Genomic DNA, 17,904 nt, shown 5'->3' on the forward strand with positions numbered 1-17,904 from the left:
CCGCGGACGCCCTCTGGAGCCGTAAGCGTGAACAAGGGTCGGGAGCAAGGTACACGAGGCTTCATTCTTGAGTAAGTCGTCGGCGAAGGAATTTGGAGTTCGGTGTGGCGGCTGCTGAGGGCGTGAGACTAATCAGGAGCGAGGAGCAGAGTGGAGTGGTTTCAAGGTAAGGTGGTGATGGTTTTTCTTATCCAGTTCATAGTTTGAGCCTCTGTGTTTTATATTATTTGTAGGGTGAAGACTTTAGTTGTATTCCTCTGAGTTGTATTCATGTAATTCATCGCTGTAACGTCATATCTTGCTTACGCTCACTTATTCTAATTTATGAAAGGGTTGTGTGTGTGTATTTGGGTTCGGAACATTTTTTGGTTCTATGTTTTTACTTGTAAGCGTTAAGATAGTGATTGTTTGTGGTGTTTGTGTCCATAACTATTGTGCTAATAAGTGCTATGCTTGTTACAAATGACAGTGTATTTACGTTTGCTTGATCCGTGTTTCGTTTGTTCTCCGTTTAGATGAGATGGCTGATGGTGGTGAGTGGGGTGGTGGTGATAGTGGTGATGGCAGTGGTGGTGGTCATGAGCCAGGATACGACCGATGGCATGCTCTCGTGTGATGAGGGCGACGAGACTTGTCAGCCCCTCGCGCGCATTCGTCACTACTACCACCGAGAAGACGACCACCACCACGGGGAGGGAGAACACACCGCCACCACCACCACCACCACCACTACCCCGGGGCCTGGTACTGACACAGACCACGACACAACACTAGACCCACAACCAGAACTCGAGACCACTTTCGACCCAGACCACCACGAGACCACTTTCGACCCAGACCACCACGAGACCACTTTCGACCCAGACCACCACGAGACCACTTTCGACCCAGACCACCACGAGACCACTTTCGACCCAGACCACCACGAGACCACTTTCGAACCAGACCACCACGAGACCACTTTCGACCCTGACCACCACGAGACCACTTTCGACCCTGACCACCACGAGACCACTTTCGACCCTGACCACCACGAGACCACTTTCGACCCTGACCACCACGAGACCACTTTCGACCCTGACCACCACGAGACCACCGAAGAGGCAGACGACGAGACCTACCCCACCTTACCCCCAGACGATGAGACCACCCCAAGCCCTGACAACTCGCTGGCCAGACAAGGGAGGAGGAAGTCTAGGGTTCCTCCCGCTGTCGGTGCCGAAAAATACCCGCCAAGGTTCGCCGGCCCAACTGCGCGGCGCCCCAAGAACCCGCGCCCCCCAGGCCTGCCCGCGAAGTAAGTAGCCATTCCTTGTAGGGCCGAGCAACGTTGCCAGATTGTCGTACTCAGCCTCCTATGTTTGCCTATTTCAGACCCCAAAACTGCCTCCTCGATCCCAATAACTGCCTTCATATATAGTTCTCGTTAAAATGGTTAATTATTGGTGTTTTTTTTGGCAATAGCTATGGCTCAGAAACCAATAAATACGAGGCTCTGAGTACGATAATCTGGCAACGGTGGTAGGTCGTGAGGTTTGCGAAGTGAACCGTAGCATGAGTTGACTTCATTCGATATTTCTCTTATTTGCTAATAATGTAAATGGATTCAGAGCATTGCAAGAGTTTATACGGCTCGCTAGCATAGTTTAGAGCCATTCCTGGGTGTTAGTACTTTGAATTTATCTTACTAACGTTTTTCCACTCATTTTGCTAACGTTTTTCTCGCTCATTTTGCTAACGTTTTTCTCGCTCATTTTGCTAAAGTTTTTCTCGCTCATTTTGTTAACGTTTTTCTCTCCCATTTTGCTAACGTTTTTCTCGCCCATTTTGCTGACGTTTTTCTCGGCTATTTTGCTAACGTTTTTCTCGCTCATTTTGCTAACGTTTTTCTCGCTCATTTTGCTAACGTTTTTCTCGCTCATTTTGCTAACGTTTTTCTCGCTCATTTTGCTAACGTTTTTCTCGCTCATTTTGCTAACGTTTTTCTCGCTCATTTTGCTAACGTTTTTCTCGCTCATTTTGCTAACGTTTTTCTCGCTCATTTTGCTAACGTTTTTCTCGCTCATTTTGCTAACGTTTATCTCGCTCATTTTGCTAACGTTTATCTCGCTCATTTTGCTAACGTTTTTCTCGCTCATTTTGCTAACGTTTTTCTCGCTCATTTTGCTAACGTTTTTCTCGCTCATTTTGCTAACGTTTTTCTCTCTCATTTTGCTAACGTTTTCTCGCTCATCTTGCTAACGTTTTTCTCGCTCATTTTGCTAACGTATTTCTCGCTCATTTTGCTAACGTTTTTCTCGCTCATTTTGCTAACGTTTTTCTCGCTCATTTTGCTAACGTTTTTCTCGCTCATTTTGCTAACGTTTTTCTCGCTCATTTTGCTAACGTTTTTCTCGCTCTATTTAACCGATTTTTTCTCCCCATATTACTGACTTGTATATTTCTTCCATTTCCGAACGTTCGAAGTATTCTGTGGCAAGTCGTCTTCACGGTCAAGAAGGCGAGGTACACGAAGGCTATCACCAATGACTTGAGGCTGACCTTCTCGGTGAGTCTTGGTATGAAAGGGACATGGCTTCGTCGCTATTTATGTAGTTGCAAGCAACTTAACAAATGGTAACGCTTTGCCTTCCTCAGAACTGACCTAAACTGACCTCTGTTCCTCCTCCCAGGGGACTTCGTGGTGCAGTGGTTAGCACACTCGGCTCACAACCGAGAGCCGGGGTTCGATTCCCGGGCGGAGTGGAAAAATTTGGGCGGATTTTACGCCCCTGTCCACCCAGCAGTGAATGGGTACCAGGTATTAATCGGGGGTTGTGTCCCGTCTCCTCGGATCTGTTCCCCTCTCCTATAATTCCTTCCCCGTCTGTCTCTCCGGCATATGACCACAGATGTTGCGCCGACTAAACGAAACTTTCCAACTTTCTCCTCCCCAACAAGTTTTCCTCCTCCTCAGTTTTAGGGGACATTAGGTTACAATCTCAGTGGGGTTAGAATACCGTTTTAATGGGATTAGGTTCCTATTTTGGCTCGTCGTTGAATGCTCACCTATTAATGAAACTTGGCTAAATAAGAAACCAGAAAGTCGCATGTTTTGTAATGTTAGTAGATGCGTTATAGAGGCGAGTCGTACTGGATGTTTAGAGTACAAAGGGAAGTCTGAAATTCGCTAGTTTTATAGAGAATAGATTATAGGAAATGCGTATTGAGTGACCGTGACATAGGAAGGCCGGCTGGAGAGATTTGCCGCGTCACAAAAACTCAGTGTCTGCAGGAGATGCTGTTCAACGTGGGCGACGCTTACCTCAAACGCGGCGTGTTCTTCTGCCCGTCCGACGCTGGCTACTTCTTCAGCTTCCACGCCACCGCCAGGAAGGGCTACGGCTTCAAGTGAGTGTGGAGATTAGTGGTTAGTGTGCCTTGGTGTTTGGTTCGGTGTTGCTCTTGTGGTTTGTGAGATAATTACTGGTCAGGTTTTTTGTACGATAGTTTTTGCTTTACGTATTTTGTCTCGTTCTCGTGTGATTACGTATTGTATTCAGTCGAGTTGTTTTAAGTTTGTTTATAGTGAGGTGATTATTCTTAGCTGTTCAATTAGGGAAGGTTATTAGGGAAAGTTATTATTTAGGGACGAGTTTGAGATTAAAACATATATTTTAGATAATCTCAATCTCTACAAATGGAACCCTTGTCATATTTACCTTGTTTAGACACATAATTTATAGCATTACAATATTTAGTTTCAGTGTGGTTTTCTGTGTCTGTTAAGGTCATTGCTTTTCCCTGGTGGCAATTAGAATTCAGATACTTTTCTAGATGGCGTCTTTCATAGTATTTGTATATGCACTTGCCGATTGCGTTATATAGATTTTTTAGATGACCTCTCACAGCAGATTAAGGACTTGGCAATTCCGTTAGTGTTTGAAATTTGACTTTGTTTATAGATGACTAGTTTCATAGATGTATTAAGCTCTAGTGGCGTTTTTTTTTTGGGGGGGTAACGTTTTTCATAGTGGTCTTATCATTCCGTCGTTCAGTCTGGAGCTGCGGCTGAACCGGCAGTACGTGGTGGGGTCGCTGGTGAGCAACGGCACGATGGAGCGGGGTTCGAACTCGGTGTTCCTGGAGCTGGACCGCAACGACCTGATCTCGCTGCACCTGCGGAAGGGCGGCGCCATCCAGGAGGGAGCCGACGCCTACACCACTTTCACGGGCTTCATCTTCAGCCTCAGACGGCGGAACGAAGTCTAGGGGATCGCTGGTCCACTTTTATGGTTGTTTGATTGTGTGTGGGGCAGCTAAACAGTAAAAGTATAAAAGTAATTGTTTTATTTTTATTTCGGTTACCCTTACTTAGATTACCATGAACAAAAAGTCTACGAAGTCTGGGAGTCGCTGGTTCACTGTTATAGTTGTTTGGTGATTGTGTGTGTGTGTGTGGCCGCTAAACGGTAAAAGTATGAAACATTATAAGTGAAAGTATTTTTTTTATATTTCGGGTACCCTCATTTAGATTACCAAAAAATATCTACAAAGTCTGGGAGTCGCTGTTTCACTGTTATAGTTGTCTGATGGTGGTTGTGTGACCCCTTATGAATAAAAATATGGAAGTACAGATGTTTTCATTCTGGTTACGCTGCGTGTAGTTTACCCTGAACGGAATGATGCTATACCACAAGAAGTTTAGGAGTCGCTGGTTTATACTTCTGGTTGTGTTGCGTAGTGTCGTGTGTGGCCGCTACAATGAACGTATGGAAGTTGTTCTGTTTTCAGTCTGGTTACGCTGCATTTAGATTACGAAACTGATTTACAACCCTTTACAGAAAAATGGGGAATTGTTTTAATCAAGAATCAAGTGCCGTGCGTTGTTTGCGTATATCTGTTTCTTCGGTGATTTTAAGGCGTCAAACTCAAGCCCACAAACTAATACCTCTGCCACCATATCAATTAAGAGAATAAAGCACATATGGGTGGTATGGCAAGGATATTAATTATTTAGGACGCTGAGTAATTAAAAAAACAAAACTAGAAAACAAGTGTCATACTCCTTCATATTAAAACCGTTCTGGAGGCAATGATTCTCGGGGTAACGCTCGGGGCTGTGTGCGCGTGAAGCTTCGAAGCAGTGGGTCCGGAGCTTCGGAGTCAAATGCGGGTGGTGTGTTTATTACCCGGGTGGGGGAGTGGGGGGGGGGGGATGAGGAGCAATCACCGCAGAGTTGTCAATTTGGAAAGTGGGCAGATTAGGGGACGAGTTATTTTGTTGGGAGAGAGAGAGAGAGAGAGAGAGAGAGAGAGAGAGAGAGAGAGAATTCTATTCCTCGAGTTAAGGATTAAGTCTACTGGAATGAGTTTTCCGGAGAAGAGGAAGGTGGTGGGCGTCGCTGTAATTGGTTCCTGAGAAATGGTTATATTACATTACCATTTTTACTATTATTAGAGTTTCATTAGTAGCGGGGCTCACAACCGAGAGAGCCCGGGTTCGATTCCCGGGAGGAGTGGAAATATTTGGGCGGCTTTTCCGATACCCTACGCCCCTGTCCACCCAGCAGTGAATGGGTACCAGGTATTAATCGGGGGTTGTGTCCCGTCTCCTGGGATCTTTTCTCTTTTCTTGTTAATTCCTTCCCCTCCTGTCTCTCTCCGGCATATGACCACAGATGTTGCGCCGACTAAACGAAACTTTCCAACTTTAGTAGCGGCAGAATCATCATCATCATCAACAACAGTAGCAGCAGCAGACGTAACACGGGCAGCAGAAGTAGTTGCAGAAATAATAACAGTGGCAGTAGTAGCGGTAGTAATAGTAGTAGTAGTAACGTTATTAACTCGTTGCTGTGAAAGACCAGTCCACCAGTTACATACGAGTCATATACCAGAAAAATTAATACACCAGTAAAGCTTCTCCGTTATTCCAAAAAGTAATCACCTAAAGGGAATTGCTAATGCTTAATACTCGTACCATAAAAGACTATCAAAAATATTCAGTGGGCGGGCGAGGAAGAGGAACTATGCTGGTTGTGTTCTTAATATGGGAGCTCTAGGTGTGTGTCTTAAAGCGAATAAATAAACCTGTGAAGTGGTGATAACATTGAGAAATACTAATTGGTTACACATAGACAAAGCTTCGTCCCCGAATACATAAAGGTTCAGAGGGAGGGGTGGGTGTCAGGTCGTGAGGTACCAGTGAAAATGATGAGTGAGCCAAGCCGCCAGTGACCCGCCTTGTTATGCCTGGCGGGGCGTCGAGGGCACAGGAGCAGAGTAATGACGAAAGCCTGGGCTCTGAAACGTATCGGCGCCTCAGTTCGCCTGGTTGAAAAGCCTCTCGAAGTTGCTGGGATGTTCAGACTGTTTTTGTGATCACAGTGATGGTGTTACACTTGAAAGGGACAAATCATCCAGGCACACCCGGTTAATCTTCCCTGTGGTTTTGGATAACAGTTGTAGTAGCGCCTCTGTCCATTTGTTTGAAAAGTGTAGAAGTTGCTGGGATGTTCAGACTGTTTTTGTGATCACAGTGATGGTGTTACACTTGAAAGGGACAAATCATCCAGGCACACCCGGGTAATCTTCCCTGTGGTTTTGGATAACAGTCGTTGTGGCGCCTCTGTCCATCTGTTTGAAAAGTGTAGAAGTTGCTGGGATTTTCAGACTGTTTTTGTGATCACAGTGATGGTGTTACACTTGAAAGGGACAAATCATCCAGGCACACCCGGTTAATCTTCCCTGTGGTTTTGGATAACAGTTGTAGTGGCGCCTCAGTCCATCTGTTTGAAAAGTATAGAAGTTGCTGGGATGTTTAAAGACTGTTTTTTGTGATCACAGTGATGGTTTTACACTTGAAAGGGACAAATCATTCAAGCACACCCGGGTAATCTTCCCTGTGGTTTTGGATAACAGTTGCAGTGGCGCCTCTGTCCATCTGTTTGAAAAGCCTCTCGTAGAAGTTGTTGGGATGTTTAAAGACTGTTTTTGTGATCACAGTGATGGTGTTACACTTGAAAGGGACAAATCATTCAAGCACACCCGGGTAATCTTCCCTGTGGTTTCGGATAACAGTCATAGTGGCGCCTCAGTTCGCCTGGTTGAAAAGACTCTCGTAGAAGTTGCTGGCATGTTCAGAGACTGTTTTTGTGATCATAGTGATGGTTTAACACGACTTATGCATCCTGGAAGGGGCAAATCACACAGGCAAACCCGGTTACACTTCCTTGTGGGCTTGGAAAACAGTCCTGGACCCGTATTGTCAAACCTTTCGCCGCCCAATTCACATATTTTACAAGGCTTTCGCAGGCGTTTCGGGCATTTTCAGGTATAGTTTAATGGCCCTGGTGGTTGTTTAACTCTTCTTCTGTACCATGAATGTGAAAAAAATCCTCATGAAAGCCCGCTTAATCTCCATTTTGACCTTTGAAAATAGTTCATGTGCGAGGTGGAGGCGTCTGAGAATACCGCCCCTGGTGTGAGCCCGTACCGTCCATCGCCTGTTTGACTCATTACAAATCCTAAACAATGACGGGTGCACATTCTCATCCTTATATTGATCGTCTTATACTTATCCTTTTACAACAGAGGAAGCAGCCCAAGGAAGAAGACAAAAAGAAGAAAAAAATAATCCAGCTCGGCACTGCTCCCACGTAAGAAACAGAAAAAGTGCGGCCAAAGGTGAGATTGATTTCGAATGGATGTCTTGTACTTGCGTCTTTTACTCATGTCTTTTCCTTATTGTCTTACGCACTTCTACTCTCCGACACACACACACACACACACACACACACACACACACACTTCGGAGGTTTCAGCTGTTCGTTTAAGTGTTGCCGTCGTTAGGAAATGAGAGAATAGATGGCGCTGGTATCGTCTCGGTTTCAATTGGTCATTTGCGGCGCGCCCCCTCCTCGTACGCGCGGCTGCAAGGCGAGGCGAGGAAGAGGAGGTGGGCGGAGCTTGTGGTTAGTCACTGCTCTGGCCTGGAGTTGGGGAGACGGATTTAACATTATTTGTAAAGGTGAGTGGTGTTGTGATTATATTTGAGTTTTGTTGGTGCATAAATTTGTTGGGTTTTAAGATTTGTATGGTTAAAGTTTTTATTGTAACTTTGGGATTGATGTTTTGGGTTGTTTGATTACTATAACTTTGGGACTAATATTTCGGGTTGTTAACTTTGGGATTAATTTTGGGTTTGTTATAACTTTCGGATTAATATTTTGGGGTTAGTGATTATTTTATTGCCCTAGTATTTGGGTTTTGATTATTATAACTAGGGGTAATTTTGTATAGTTTGGCGTAGCGGAGTTTCTTTCTTCCCAGATGAGGCTGATAATCGTGGTGGGTCTTTGCCTACTGGCGATGTGCTTCGGGCGACCTCAGGACACGTGTGACGGTCATGATTGTAGTACCGCCTGGCACGACCCAACCACGACCACGACCACCACCATCACGCCAATGACACCCCCTTCCACCACCGAGGGAGGCACTACCGCTGAGGGTCTGGCAGCAAAGGCAGGAAAGGGTCTGGCGAGGCAGGGTGACATACGTTCCCCACTTGGCCCTATCCCCGTCCCTAGACCACTTCCCTTTCCCGGGCCTATTCCTCCTATGTTAGTATAAGTTTGAAGTGTTGTGGTTTAAATTTTATCTGTACATACGATTGAAACGAAAGATGGATGCGTGATGAGTTTCCTAATTAATATACTAAACTTTTTCCTAATATACTTCAACTTTCCAGTGAACGAGTTGCCTTCTCCGTGAGGAAAGCAGTGACTACAAGGGCTCGCGGCAGAGTGGAGTTCCGGGTAACTTCTATTTTAAAGTATTTCTCAGGTTAGTAGGTCTATTTTAATTAAATCTGGGCAGTATCCTAATGTTCAGTTCTTACTGCAGACCGTATTGACTAATGTCGGACGTGGCTGGAGCCAGGGTCGGTCCGTCTTCCAGACTCCGTTCAGCGGCGGTTACTACTTCTCCTTCCATGCCGTGGCCGAGAAATCGGAAGACTTCACGTGAGTAAATGTTGCGTTTAGTGTTTTACATAAATGTTGCGTTTAGTGTTTTACTTTACATAAATGTTGCGTTTAGTGTTTTACATTACATAAATGTTGCGTTTAGTGTTTTACATTGTTTCCTTCATGGTTTTTATATAGTTACTTCATGTTTTCGCTTGTGTTAAAGCCATTCCCTTGACATTATTTCTTGCAGCATGGGTTTAATGAGGAATCGCGTTTACCAAGTCACTGCTTACGGCACCAGCGGCGACTACCAGCACGGCTCCAACTCTGTTTTCCTGGAGCTGCGGCGCGGAGACCAGGTGTACTTGGAGATCCAGGAAGGGGAGATTTACGAGCACCCGGGCGACGAGGCCTACACCAGCTTCACGGGCTTCATGGTCTACCAAAACTAACTGTAAACTTTGTGACCGTACGCTGATACCGCCCTGACTGTCTGTGGTTTAATAATAACTTATTAAAATAATATTTGATCATATGCTCTTTACATTAAACTCCTTTAACTAGCGCTCATCGGACAGAATTCACGGTACCGTCGAACTAAATGTGATGTAAATTCCTTTAACTAGCGCTCATCGGACAGAATTCACGGTACCGTCGAACTAAATGTGATGTAAATTCCTTTAACTAGCGCTCATCGGACAGAATTCACGGTACCGTCGAACTGAATGTGATGGACCAATGGTTAAAATACTACTCGGTCGTATGCTCTTTACCTTAACCCTTTAAGGTCCATTCGAAAGTACATTAGCCTCCATTCGAAAGCAACGTGTACCAGCACCTCAGCGAATCCTGTCTCGCCAAGAATGGTTCGGTAGTCGAGGCAGTTAACCTTTCGGGATTGTTTCTGAATTGTTGGACTGAACTATTCCGCTCGTGGAAGGAAGGTCACGTATAGAAGCTGCCTGGGTGTTTTGGGCAGTCCTTCTTTAGAGTTCGCGGCGGCCGGACGTGTTTGGTGTGCTGATACCCACGCGGACGGCAAGGTCGGTGGAGGACAAATTTCCCGAGGCAGTTAAAATTTGACGGCCACTACAGCCTGGCGGTCGAGGTGTTTACTTGGCGCTCGATATTACAGATGTGGAAGTACGGTGTTGTGGTTTTAGTGTTGGCGTCGTGTACCGGGCGGCCGCAGATGGAGCCTGAGGAGGAGTGTTACGGGATATACTGTGACGACGCCGATAACAGCACTCAAACCTATTACTACGACGGCGAGGACGGCGACGCTGGTGATGGCCCCGGCAACGAAACTAACCCCTTGGCCCGAGAGTTGTTGTTTTACCGAACGAGGCCCAGCTATCGAGTCGTGTAGTGAGTATTCATTGCGTTGTTTTCTTTAGGTGTGCCCAGGAAGCCTTGGGGTAGTTGCCGTTTACTTACTTTTTTTTTTGTCCTAACGTGGGGTTTAGGGCGTTTTGAAGTAGCTTGAGGATTCGGTTTAACTTTTTTCTTATGGTGTTTTAAGATTTTCAGTTTGTTTTGGTTACCCATTAAACACTTTGGCTAACTAATGCTACGTTTTGTTTTCGGTTGAATCGGTTTATTGGCTTTTTTCTAGCGTGGTTTGGTTTGTATTTACTGTGGTTTGGTTGCGGTGGTGCTAGTTTTGGAATATGAGGAAGACCCGGTAACGATTTGACTAACTGATGAATTGGTTTATTGGCTATAATTTTTCTTGGCTATGTTTTTTCTTGTGTGGTTTTTATTTGTATTTCCTGTGCTTGTTTACCGTCGTCTAATGAGTTTCTGAATCTGAGGTAGACCCGGTAACTATTTAACTTACTGATGAATTGGTTTATTGGCTATTATTTTTCTTGGCTATGTTTTTTATTTTTTTTTATTTCCTGTGCTTGGTTACCGTCGTCTAATGAGTTTCTGAATCTGAGGTAGACCCGGTAACGATCTCGGTCTTTCATTTCCAGTCGACGGGCGAACTTTTGCGGTGTGCGAGCTCAAGCTTCGGGGTTGAAGGCGCCTAGTAGACTGCACTTTCAGGTGAGAGATGGATGGCCTTTTGTACTACGACCATAACAGTTATTACCAAACCCAACCTGTAGCTATCTTTATACGGAGCCTTGATAATCGACGCCTCCATTATGCTTTAGGACACATCAATTGAACGATTAAGGAGGTGAAGACAAAATGCTGGCAGAAATATAGATTCACCGATTTAAGTGTCTTGGCTGAAGCATAGTTTTCACGCGTCGAGTCTCCTCCCACAGCAGTTCCTCCCTCACTCTATTCTCTCCCTCCCTTCCTCCTACTCCATTCTCTCTCCCCTGCCTCCTACACCACATCCTCCCCTACCCCGTCCCTCCCTTCTACACCAATTTCTTATTCCGTACTATCTCTCCCTCCCTCCTAGACCAGCTCATCCTCTACTTCATTCTCTCTCCCTCCCTCCTACACCAGTTCCTCCCTTATCCCGTTCTATCCCTCCCTTCTACACCAGTTCCAGTTCCCTACTCCATTCTTTCTCCCTCCCTTCTACACCAGCTCGTCCCCTACTCCGTTCTATCCCTCCTTCCTCCCCCCCCCCTTTCTCCTCCACCAATTCGTCCCCTATCCCGTCCTATTCCTCCCTCGTACATCATTTCCTCCCCTATTCCATTCTGTCCCTCCCTCCTTCCATCCCTGCTACACCATCTCGTCCCCTACTCTGTCCCTCTCTCCTTCCCTCCCTGCTACACCATTTCGTCTCCTACCCCGTTCTCTTCCTCCTCTATTCCATTCTGTCCCTCCGTCCTTCCCTTCCTGCTACACCATTTCGTCCCCTATCCTGTTCTATCCCGCCCTCCCCTTACACTTCTCATTAATTTTGCGCGGAACGGGAAGGCGAGTTTTAAAAGGAAGCTGAATCTGTATTTTTATCCGCGGTTGTCTCATCCCTCGTGTACTGGCCCTGATCCTCGCTTCCCCGCCGCGGCGTAGAATGTCCACGTGAACACCGGCAAGCCGTGGAGGGACAATGGGAGTTTTGTGGCTCCCCATGAAGGCGGCTACTTCTTCGCCTTCCACGGTACCTCCGCCAGGAACTCCAACTTCACGTGAGTACCGGGGAGGCTCTGTCGGGGAGGTGGTTATTTTTTGTTTGGCCTGGAACTGCGTGTTTGGATTTTAGTGGCATAGTTGTTGATTTTTAGGGTTTGCTTAGCGTAAAATTGTTATATTTGGTTATTCAGAGTATCATTTGCCTGGAGCTGTGTGTTAGGCTTTTAGAGTGGTACAGAAGTTGATTTTCAGGCTTTGCTAAGCGGAGAATTGTTAGTTTCTTAATGGCATAGAGGTTGATTTTCAGGTTTTGCTAAGCGGAGTATTGTTAGTTTCTTAATGGCATAGAAGTTAATTTTCAGGTTTTGCTAAAGGTAGAATTGTTTTATTTGGTTATTCAGAGTATCATTTGCCTGGAGCTGTGCGTTAGGTTTTTAGAATGGTACAGAAGTTGATTTTCAGGTTTTGCTAAGCGGAGAAATGTTAGTTTTTAATGGCATAGAAGTTAATTTTCAGGTTTTGCTAAAGGTAGAATTGTTTTATTTGGTTATTCAGAGTATCGTTTGCCTGGAGCTGTGCGTTAGGTTTTTAGAATGGTACAGTGCGTTAGGTTTTTAGAATGGTACAGAAGTTGATTTTCAGGGTTTGCTAAGCGGAGAATTGTTTTATTTGGTCATTCAGAGTATCATTAGCTGGGCCTGGAACTGTTTGTGAGGTTTTTAGTGGCATCATCATTAAGATCGCCGGAGCGAGACTGTATGTACCGTACCGCCGCCGGAGGTGTGGTGGTGTTGATGGTGATGGTGTTGGTGATGGTGGTGGCGGTGTCGATGCTGCCAGGTTAATACGATACAAATTAGAGCTTTTATTCCTGTGTTCGAAACTTAATAACCGTGAATTATGAGCTTTTCAGTCGTTCTCACCTCCCCGTTGTCTATTTCCAGCGTCGCCTTGATGCTTAACAACTATCCGCTGGTGTGGGCGTATAGCAGACGGGGCAGGTATATGCACAGCTCCACCTCCCTCTTCTACTTCCTGCTAAAAGGCGACGTGATAAAGCTGCAGCTGGAGGAGGGAGCCATCTACGAGAACCCTTACGTCAACGCCTACAACTCCTTCTCCAGCTTCATGATGTTCCGCAACGACTTGAAGTGATGGCGGAGATAATGGGGAGGAAGAGGAAGAAGGAAGAAATAAAAAAAAAATAAAGTAGTAAAAAAAAAAACTGAAGAAAAGTAAAATGAGAAGGGAGAGGAGGAGGAGGAAGGAAAAAAAGAGGATGAAATATAAAAAGAGTAAGAAAGAAAAAAACAGGAAGAAAAAGAAAGGGGAGGAGGAGGAGGAGGAGGAGGAGGAAGAAGATGGAAGGAAGAAAAAAAAGAGTATGAAATAAAAATTAAAAAACAGGAGAAAGAAAATAAGTGGAGGAAGGAAAGGAAATGGAAAAGGACGAAATAAAAAGAGGAGCAAAAAAAGAAATAAAAGAAAAAGAAATAGAAGAAGAGGAAGAGGAGGAGGAGGGGGAAGAAGAGGGGGTGGAGTACATCGTAGAGATTAACTTAAGCTCTGTGTCTGAAAACTTACCTGGTCCTTGAAACTTTATAAGGTGGTTAATAATGGGTATATATATGTCTGTGTGTGTCTGTTAAATAAAAGTCGATACAAGATAAACATTTATTCGTTTCAATACACTACTTCAATCGCTTTTTTTTTTTATACTTCACATACAAAATATGAAAGAACGTCTATGTCGGAAGAGAGTTACAAAAATATTAATTCACATTAGTCGACCTTCAAGACACCGGCCGAGGAAGTCAAGAGCCAGATACAGACAGACAGACATACAGACAGACACAGACGTTCAGATCAGTTGCTGCAGGACAGTTTGAACGTCGGGGTCTCGAACGTTGCCCTGGGAGAGTGAGAGGAACGTTGCCCAGGGAGAGTGAGAGGAACGTTGCCCTGGGAGAGTGAGAGGAACGTTGCCCTGGGAGAGTGAGAGGAACGTTGCCCAGGGAGAGTGAGAGGAACGTTGCCCTGGGAGAGTGAGAGGAACGTTGCCCTGGGAGAGTGAGAGGAACGTTGCCCAGGGAGAGTGAGAGGAACGTTGCCCTGGGAGAGTGAGAGGAACGTTGCCCTGGGAGAGTGAGAGGAACGTTGCTCCGGGAAAGTGAGAGTATGCAACGTTCAAGACCCCTCTCCACCCTCACGTTCTTTTCGTCTTTAGCCGGAGCAGCGTCCAACCGGTTTTCTTTGTTGCTGTTTTTTTTTTTTTTTTTTGCCCTTGAGCTTCCCTTACTGTACAAAGTGATGGGGTGAGACTTGGATGAAGGGGACGGGTGGGGTGAGGCTGGGATGAAGGGAACGGGTGATGGGGTGAGGTTGGGATGAAGGGAACGGGTGATGGGGTGAGGCTGGGATGAAGGGGACGGGTGGAAGTAACGTTATGGGTCTTGTCATCCTCTAGTCATGCCCCCGAGGTTGCCCGCTGGCCTGTTCCTTCCTCCCAGGGCCCATACGAATCCTGCTTCCTCCCAGACAGACTAGGGAAGCGAGGATCCTTGCTGCGCGTTAAAAAAAAAAAAAATCTATGCCTCGAAATGCCACTTAATCCGACATTTTAACCGTCACGTTGTCTTGGCTGTTTTTTTTTTAGGTTCGTGTGTCAAGTGATTCGCTCTACTAAAGCCGCCTTGTCTATTTTGTTTTTAAGCTCGGTTTGCTCAAGGGGAAAAAAAAAAAACATTAGACACTGCTCCGACCTTCATCTTTCTTTTCTTTTTCCTCACAAACATGTTCTACTGTCATTCTCTTTACTCCTGGATAGCCCAAACACACCCTGGCGTTCCCAACTTCAGTTTTTGTTTTACCCGCAAGGATTTCCTAATGTATTTATTTTTGGACAGCACACAACACAACCGCAACTCCCTGCCGTGTGGCGTCGGATGTTGTTCACTTAGATTAGTACAATTAGTCAATCGAGTGTTTGTGTGTTTTCAAAGGTGTAGGTGTCAGCTGGGACGGGGCGGGGATGGGGGTTGGGGCGGGGCGGGGATGGGGGTTGAGGCGGGGCGGGGCGGAAATGGCTGGGCGGTGGAGGCGGGCAAATCTTCCACCCATCAAGAGTTGTTCGTGTGTGAGTCCCCCGTTATCGTTTTCTTTATCCCGTTTTCTACCTCTCCAGAACGAAACTCCTCAATGTCGTTTTCTTCCCTTCTCCTGAACGAAACTCCATCTCTTGTTTTCCTCTTCTCCGGAACGAAACTTTGCTGCCCACCCATCAACAGTTATTCGTGTGGGAGTCCCCCATTATCGTTTTCTTTATCCCGTTTTCTACCTCTCCAGAACAAAACTCAATGTCGTTTTCTTCACTTCTCCTGAACGAAACTCCATCTCTTGTTTTCTTCTTCTCCGGAACGAAACTTTGTCCTCCATTGATGACACTTAACACCTGAATCCTTCGTCAATCAATCACTCGGACACTCACGGCCACTCGATCCTCCTCCTTTCCGGCGTGATGGACGAGTCGGGGCTGTTGGGTTTCATTTCCAAGACCATTTCACACCCGCCTTCAGAGCATCATTGAACGCTTTTCCTGCACTGTCTCGAGCGTTGGTGATCTCGCCGTGCGCTCCCCTGGCAACAGCGAGCTCAGGGGACGTCGTGAGTTCGATCCTATTTGTCTATCTATTGGTCCATCCATCGGTCTATCTGGTCTGCCGCCGAGGATACGGGTCACTAAACTCATCCTGTCAGTTCTGCATTGTCGGTGAATTAAACACTTTCCGGCTCGTCAGGTTGGTAATGGAAACTTATTTTATGTGTGTTACGAGGAATTTGATCACTAAATCCGCCCCAGTTAGTTTAGAATTGTTGCTGAATGTGTTGTTGCTGAATGAAACACTCTGCGACTCGTCTGTCTTGTTGATAAAGGTTGAGTAGGTTCTGTGATGCGTGTCATGAGGAGGTTGGTCACTGAAACCGCTCCACTCACTCCGCGAATGTTCTCCCTGGTTCCACTTTTTCCCGGTTGGTTACGTTAATTGTTTTTTGTTTGTTTGTTCTTTCTGCACCTCTCCTCCCGAAATTGACCTCTCTTTTGGCCACCTCTGTTGATTCTTTTTTTTTTTTTTAGGAGCAGCGAGTAGCGGCTTTTTTTTCTTTATTATTGTTTCCTTTTTTTGTGCCCTTGAGCTGTCTCCTTTGTTGTAAAAAAAAAAAGTCTGATTTTTCGTTTTGTGTTGACAAAAGCCGCTCACTAAAACCTCTCCACTCGCTCCACCAAATGCTTCCACTAGCTACACTGTTTTCCGAATAAGTTACTTTCGTTAGACTTTTTTGGGGGTCTGTATAGCAAGTTTTTGTGTCGAGAGAAACTGATCACTAAAAACTTTCCACTCACCCCGCCAAATACTTTCATTCGCTTCACTGTTTTCCGAATAAGGTACTTTCGTAAGACTTTTTTTGGGGGGGGTCTGTATAGCAAGTCTGTGTCGAGAGAAACTGATCCCTAAAAACTTTCCACTCACCCCGCCAAATACTTTCATTCGCTTCACTGTTTTTCCCAATTGGTTAGGTAGATTTGAGTTTATTTTGGGATCTGTATAGCAAGTCTGTTTTTTTTTATAGTTTTGTGTTTGGAGAGGCTGATCATTAGAACAACTCCACTCTACCCAATGTTTTCACTGGCTTCACTGTGTTCCCAATTTTTTACGTTCATTAAACTTTTTTTTTTTGAGGGAGTCTGTGTTGCAAGTCTGACCTGACCTTTAGCATCGTGTCGAGAGAGGCTGATCGCTGCAACCGCTCCACTTTAGAACATAGAACAACTCCACTCTTCCCAACGTTTTCACTGGCTTCACTGTGTTCCCAATTTTTTACGTTCATTAGACTTTTATTTTGAGGGAGTCTGTATTGCAAGTCTGACCTGACCTTTAGCTTCGTGTCGAGAGAGAGAGAAAGAAACATTTTCCCTCCTTTCATTTTTTTGCTCTGTTGGCATGTCCATTGTTTTGTTTTGTCTTTCTTTCTGCACAACAAGACTGACTTTTTTTTTTTATCCCCCTTGTCAAGAGAAACTCATCACTCAAACAGTTCCATTCGCTCCGTCAAATATTTTCACTTGCTTTACTTTCTTCCAATTCTTTACGTAGATTGATTTTTTTCTTTTTTTTCTACACACCGTCTTTTTTTTTTTTTTAACTATGTCGAGAGAAACTCCACTCAAACTGTTGCATTAAGTCCGTCAAATGTTTTCACCAGCTTCACTTGTCTCCAGTTCGTTGCGTAGAATGATTTTTTTTTCTTTTCTACACAGCAAATCTTTTTTTTTTTTTAACTATGTCGAGAGAAACTCCACTCAAACTGTTCCATTCACCCCGTCAAATGTTCTCACCAGCTTTACTTTTCTCCAATTCGTTACGTAGATTGATTTTTTTTTTTTTTTTACACAGCAAGTCTTTTTTTTTTTTTAACTGTCAAGATAAACTCCACTCAAATAGTTCCATTCACTCCGTCACATGTTCTCTCTTGCTTTACTTGTCTCCAACTCGTTAAGTAAATTGTTTTTTTCCTTTTTTTCTACACAGCAAGTCTTTTTTATTTAACTATGTCGAGAGAATTTGCCCAATAAAACGGTTCCACTTACTACGTCAAATGTTCTCACCAGCTTTACTTTTCTCCAATTCGTTACGTAGATTGATTTTTTTTCTTTTTTCTACACAGCAAGTCTTTTTTTTTAACCATGTCGAGAGAACCTGCTCACTAAATCGGTTCCACTTACTACGTCAAATGTTCGCTCTAGCTTTATTTTTTCACAGTTGGTAACGTTGATCGCTTTTTTGTTTTGTTTCTGCACAGTGAGTCTGATTTCTAGCGTATTGTGGAGAGAAGGAAAACTGGTCCA

The 17,904-nt window shown here is 45.0% G+C and overlaps 2 protein-coding genes and 2 long non-coding RNA genes across 4 annotated transcripts in view; 3 read left to right on the forward strand and 1 right to left on the reverse strand.

Moving 5' to 3' along the window:
• Positions 1-4,323, forward strand: LOC127007834 (uncharacterized). Its single transcript, XM_050879224.1, has 5 exons — positions 1-166; positions 516-1,297; positions 2,467-2,548; positions 3,275-3,390; positions 4,038-4,323. Exons 2-5 carry the CDS (start codon positions 516-518, stop codon positions 4,249-4,251), a joined length of 1,194 nt encoding a protein of 397 aa, XP_050735181.1. The 5' UTR covers positions 1-166; the 3' UTR covers positions 4,252-4,323.
• Positions 4,324-7,300: 2,977 nt separating this feature from the next.
• LOC127007836 (uncharacterized) lies at positions 7,301-8,455 on the forward strand. Its single transcript, XR_007760597.1, has 4 exons — positions 7,301-7,315; positions 7,576-7,668; positions 7,834-8,011; positions 8,314-8,455. It is a non-coding gene; the product is annotated as an uncharacterized LOC127007836 (long non-coding RNA).
• Positions 8,456-9,828: 1,373 nt separating this feature from the next.
• Positions 9,829-13,672, forward strand: LOC127007835 (cerebellin-4-like). Its single transcript, XM_050879225.1, has 5 exons — positions 9,829-9,994; positions 10,087-10,319; positions 10,931-11,003; positions 11,940-12,055; positions 12,944-13,672. The coding sequence occupies exons 2-5, from the start codon at positions 10,087-10,089 to the stop codon at positions 13,152-13,154; spliced, it is 633 nt and encodes a 210-aa protein (XP_050735182.1). The 5' UTR covers positions 9,829-9,994; the 3' UTR covers positions 13,155-13,672.
• Positions 13,662-17,904, reverse strand: part of LOC127007837 (uncharacterized) — a 4,579-nt gene continuing 336 nt past the window's right edge. The window contains exons 1-2 of the long non-coding RNA XR_007760598.1: positions 16,927-17,904; positions 13,662-16,761 (exon numbers count right to left, since the gene is read on the reverse strand). The exon at positions 16,927-17,904 is cut by the window's right edge and continues 336 nt beyond it. This is a non-coding gene — a long non-coding RNA (uncharacterized LOC127007837). The remainder of the gene's footprint in view (positions 16,762-16,926) is intronic.

This window comes from Eriocheir sinensis, chromosome 36 (assembly GCF_024679095.1).
Source record: "Eriocheir sinensis breed Jianghai 21 chromosome 36, ASM2467909v1, whole genome shotgun sequence".
Classification (NCBI taxonomy): Eukaryota; Metazoa; Arthropoda; class Malacostraca; order Decapoda; family Varunidae; genus Eriocheir; species Eriocheir sinensis.

Excerpts from the sequence above, each read along its gene's own strand:
- LOC127007834 (XM_050879224.1), top strand. The coding sequence starts at position 516 with ATGAGATGGCTGATGGTGGTGAGTGGGGTGGTGGTGATAGTGGTGATG. Across the intron at positions 1,298-2,466 it reads CCCCCAGGCCTGCCCGCGAA|TATTCTGTGGCAAGTCGTCT; the intron begins GTAAGTAGCCAT and ends GAACGTTCGAAG. Across the intron at positions 3,391-4,037 it reads AGGAAGGGCTACGGCTTCAA|TCTGGAGCTGCGGCTGAACC; the intron begins GTGAGTGTGGAG and ends TCCGTCGTTCAG.
- LOC127007835 (XM_050879225.1), top strand. The coding sequence starts at position 10,087 with ATGTGGAAGTACGGTGTTGTGGTTTTAGTGTTGGCGTCGTGTACCGGG. Across the intron at positions 10,320-10,930 it reads CCCAGCTATCGAGTCGTGTA|TCGACGGGCGAACTTTTGCG; the intron begins GTGAGTATTCAT and ends TTTCATTTCCAG. Across the intron at positions 12,056-12,943 it reads GCCAGGAACTCCAACTTCAC|CGTCGCCTTGATGCTTAACA; the intron begins GTGAGTACCGGG and ends GTCTATTTCCAG.